Below are 4,799 nucleotides of genomic sequence, written 5' to 3' on the forward strand. Positions count from 1 at the left end.
TTGGTTTAAAAGAAAAATATATGCATCAGTTGAACATATTCATTTGTCCCAAATAATGTTCAGTCTCAACAAATAACAAAAGTTCTATAATAATACAACAAAAAGAAAAACGGACAACGCAGAAAGTTCAAACGCGTCTAAACCGCCAAATCAAATAAGCGATGTCCCCTTTTCCCCATAATATAACAGTCTTCAGACTATACTTGGAGGATCTCCAGCCCAGCTACAAGTGGCTCGTGACCACCGAGTTCTGATACAATCGACCAATGGTGCATGCTGTGCCGGCTTAGGCTGGTTCACTTCTGAGTCTTTGTCAGAGCTGCTGGACGCTGCACATGTCATGTACTCTTCTGGTGTCCATTTAGGAGGAACAGAGACGTTTAGTTTTGTGAGCCTTGGCCTTTGCATAGGAACCGTCCCACCTTCCACAGCCATAGCTTGAACACCACCGTTTATATCTGATTTAGCAATCCCATTGAAGTGATAAACATCAAACACTTTCTTTCCCATCATTCCTGATGAATCTTTGATCCCTCCCAAGTCTCTGTCCAGCTCCAAGATCACTTGCCATAACTCGCTCCACACAATGAACCCCATGGCGCAGATCTCATTCATCTTCTCAGTTGGCAGTCTAATGTTTGTTTCCTGAACAACTTGGTGAAAGGCCTCCACGCTGATGAAACCTCCTCCTCCGCTCTGGTCTCTTGCATCAAAAGCTCTTCTTATCTGACACTCTCTCAGCTCAAGTTCGTTTTCTTCCTGGACAGCTGGATCGAGTGCAAACAGGACGGTGTAATGTGACTCGCTGCCAACGACCCATATAGGCCATTTGGGAGATTTGAGGTTCTGACCGACTTTGCAGAAATTGAGAGACTCAAGCAACGTCAGGAAGCCCACCTCAACATTCTTCGATATGCCTTTCAAAAACATGCCGCCTCCAAAATCCATCCTTCCATCAAACACATTAGGAACCGCTTCACCACACAATAGCAGGTTTACGATTTCCTAATCAAAAAAAAAAGGGGCAAAGAGAAAAAAAAATCAGTAGTAATACTCAAGGACCAAAAGAGAGTAAAAGGACAAGTTACAGATCAAAGTGGATTCAGAAATGTGTTACCTGGGAGGCATGTCCAAATGGTGCAGTTACTAGGGGGAGGTTTGGATCGTCCCTGTCGTTTTGAACAGTATCCTGTTTATGGAAAAAAAAAATTATATACGGCTACAACACTAGATGACCTAAATTATGGAAATGCAAAATCTAGCACAATGATCCAGTCTGCAACTTGATATTCTGATTCACATCCGAATCAAAGAATAGTCTAGAAACCTAAACCAAAACTTCTAAATGCTGATGTGGTCGTAACACAGTAGGACTAGCTTGCCTATCAGATGAGATTTTCTCTATAAATTCTATTTCTGGCTATAACGCCAATAGTAAGGTCCACAATGACCAAATGATCCCAAGTTGTTAGAAAAACTGAAACCTATCGCGTGAATGAATGTCATTCAATTCCCTAATCTGTCATTCATACTATCGTTTCTTTTTAAAGTAATAAGGATCAAGGTTGCGTCAATACCAGTCCACGGGAGAGTAAAGCTGAAATAAGGAATAGCAAAGCACCCACGCGACTCTGGAAAGCAGTTATTGTGCCTTCTATCTTACTAAGGGCACTGGACTGAGTTGTGAATGTCTCAAATCTTAAGATCTTCTGCAAATCTGAAGCAGACTCAATGGGGAGCCCAGCAGCCATTACCTGCAACAGTAAATTAGGGACGCAACATAACCAGTGAATCAAAAGTAATAATAACTTGCACCAAATATGGAAAAGAAACTTACCTCATCTTTCTGATTAGTATTGAGATCCTCAGAATTAAGGAAACTCGCTACTACAGCACGGTTATTGTTTCCACACATAAATAGAATCTCACACATGCTTCTAACAAGGGCCCTGCAAAATCAGGAAAAAAAAATACAATGACAGCTGGGTGAGGAGATCATGATAACGAAAATTCGGACTTGAATAACAAACACTCTTGAGAAAAAAAAAATCACCTTGTTTTTGCTTCTTCTGGTATAGAAGAGAAAGAGTCTGATGCGACATAAGGGTTTTTAGATGTTTTGACACCCAAACTCGGGGAATCTTTTCCTATGTCATCCGGAAAGTAAAGAAGGTATTTAAGAACAAATGCCTACAAAGAAAAATGGAGCAGTCAACTTCCACTGTAAGAACGTTCACATGGTTCAGACAACAAATAAAAAACAAGAGAGTTGTTACCTGTAATGCTGCTAAAACACCGCAGGGCCCACCTTCATGCTGCACTAACCCTATAGTAGTTTCAGGATCAGGGCTAAACCTATAACAGAAGCACTTTAATGACCAATAAAAGCGAGATATATGCAAATGGAAATTTCGACTGAAGATATATGACATGCCTGACTCAAACAAAATAGGAGAAGAATAACCCAACATTGTTGGAGGCTATGCAAATGATTTCTGAAATAAGAGTTCAAATAGATACAATCACAAGCAAGTGTGTTCCAAGTTTTAGCCATCAAAACCCAATATCTTTGCACCACACTGATGTCTCTAGAAATGGTCAGTTTGATTCTGATAACTATGCATCAAAATGATTTGCTGATGCGATTTCGATAGATTAATAATCACAGCAAAATGTTTTCCAAAAGCAGATAAAATTTGGAATCAGTCCTTGATACCTTATGCCTTGATTAGTCCACTGTGCAAGTATGCTTTTGGAAACCTCATTCCCAAACACCATTGTGAACAGTTGATTAGACTCTTCCGGCGATAACTCCAAACCACCACCGGATCCAATCCCTTTACAGCTATCAGCAACCGTAATTGGCGAAGCCAGAGCTCTGGGCTTAGGAGGGGTCTTAGGCAACGACAGCATTCGTTTCTCAGCCGCAGCAGCCATGATCTCCCTCTGCAACCGCCGTGTTTTGGCCTCCGGCGATTCACCAGATCCGGATCCAGTTTCTTCAATGGGTTTGCTCCGTTTGGCCTCTGGGGGATTGTACTGCATACTCATCTTAAGAGCCAATTCCAAATCCTCGTCGTCTTGATGATTCGCCATTGAGAATACCACCACCGGATCTTAAGATTGCGGACAGGAGAAGAATCTGAGACCGCAAAATATAAGGATGAGAAAACCCAATTCGAGTCAATGACTACAAGTCCCCGAATGGTATAATCATAATGGTAGAATGGAATGGAATGACAGAAGCGAATTAAAGGCTTCTCTTTTCGATTTCAATTGTTTTTAGGGCAAATAAACTCGACAACTTTAATCAGATTGTTTTTCAATTTCGTCTTTTGGACCCGTTTCACGAGTTGAATTATTTGCTTCCTTTTTTTTCCTGTTAATTCACTCTGTCCATAGGTTGCTCGTTTTTAATTAATACCAAGAAAATAGACACGGGCATTCGGGTTTAGATACTGGTCAGATTTTTGGGGTATTAGTTTTTTTTGAGTTGATAAAAACCAATCTATCTATCTATTTATATTATTATTTATGAAGTAATTTAGCTTATTTGTCATAATTTCCATAATTTTAGATAATTTTGCTTATTTGTCATATTTTAATTAGATTTAAGCTGAATCATTAATTTATTAATAGTTTTTAATTTAGTCCATAATTTATTCATTTAAATAATATAACTATAATATATGTAATTAGATATATAATTATTTTGATTTTGTTTATTTGTCATATTTTCCATGATTTTAGTCAATTTTGCTTATTTATCATGTTTTCCATGATTTTAGTCAATTTTGCTTATTTGTCATGTTTTTATTAGATTTTAGCTTTGTCATTGATTTATTAATAATTTTTAGCTGAATCACTAATTTATTAATTAAAAACAATGTCCGTAATGAATTTTTATTTAATAATATTTAAATTTATATGTTATATTAAAATTCTTATTTGTCATATTTTATTAGGTTTTAAACTTTTATATAGGTCATTAACTTATTTATTAGTTTTTAACTGAGTATTTATTAATTTTCACAAAACCCATAATGAGTTGAGTCCATAATTTATTAATTTAAATAATATAACTATAAAATATGTAATTAGATATAATTATTTTGATTTTGCTTATTTGTCATGTTTTACATGATTTTAGTCAATTTTGCTTATTTGTCATGTTTTTATTAAGTTTTAGCTTAGTCATTGATTTATTAATAATTTTTATCTGAATCACTAATTTATAATTTAAAACAATATCCGTAATGAATTTTATATATAATTAACAACAAATTTTGATTTAGTAATATTTAAATCTATATGTTATATTAAAATTTGTATTTACTTATTTATCATATTTTATTAGGTTTTAAGCTTTTATATAGATCATTGACTTATTATTAGGTTTTAACTGAGTATTTATTAATTTTCACAAACCCCGTAATGAATTTCACATATAATAAAACACGCATTTTATTTTAATAAATTAAATTTATATGTTATATTAAATAATTAATTATAAAATAATATAAGAAAATTGTGAAAATATATTTAAAACTTAAGAGAATTCTTATATATATTGTGTTGCTATCTGAAAACAATATTTTTATTATAAAATTAAAAAACTAAGATATAAAATAGTTTATAATTAAATATTAGTTTATAATGCCGATTTTTAGATTAATAAGACATAAAATAATAAGTATTCATAAGATGATTATGCCCGTATGTGCAGGCAAAACACCTAGTTCGAGTATTATAAGAATCCAGAATAGGTTTAAGTCGGATGGGGTGAAAAAGGCGCCCCC

General features: G+C 34.7%; 1 protein-coding gene across 1 annotated transcript; it reads right to left on the minus strand.

Moving 5' to 3' along the window:
- LOC106424785 (ubiquitin carboxyl-terminal hydrolase MINDY-3) lies at nt 1-3,384 on the minus strand. Its single transcript, XM_013865538.3, has 7 exons — nt 2,717-3,384; nt 2,277-2,355; nt 2,054-2,190; nt 1,838-1,949; nt 1,578-1,754; nt 1,118-1,189; nt 1-1,005 (listed from the first exon to the last, which is right to left on the minus strand). The coding sequence occupies exons 1-7, from the start codon at nt 3,094-3,096 to the stop codon at nt 193-195; spliced, it is 1,770 nt and encodes a 589-aa protein (XP_013720992.3). The 5' UTR covers nt 3,097-3,384; the 3' UTR covers nt 1-192.
- Between the last annotated feature and the right edge of the window lie 1,415 nt (nt 3,385-4,799).

Source organism: Brassica napus, chromosome A10, assembly GCF_020379485.1.
Source record: "Brassica napus cultivar Da-Ae chromosome A10, Da-Ae, whole genome shotgun sequence".
NCBI lineage: Eukaryota > Viridiplantae > Streptophyta > Magnoliopsida > Brassicales > Brassicaceae > Brassica > Brassica napus.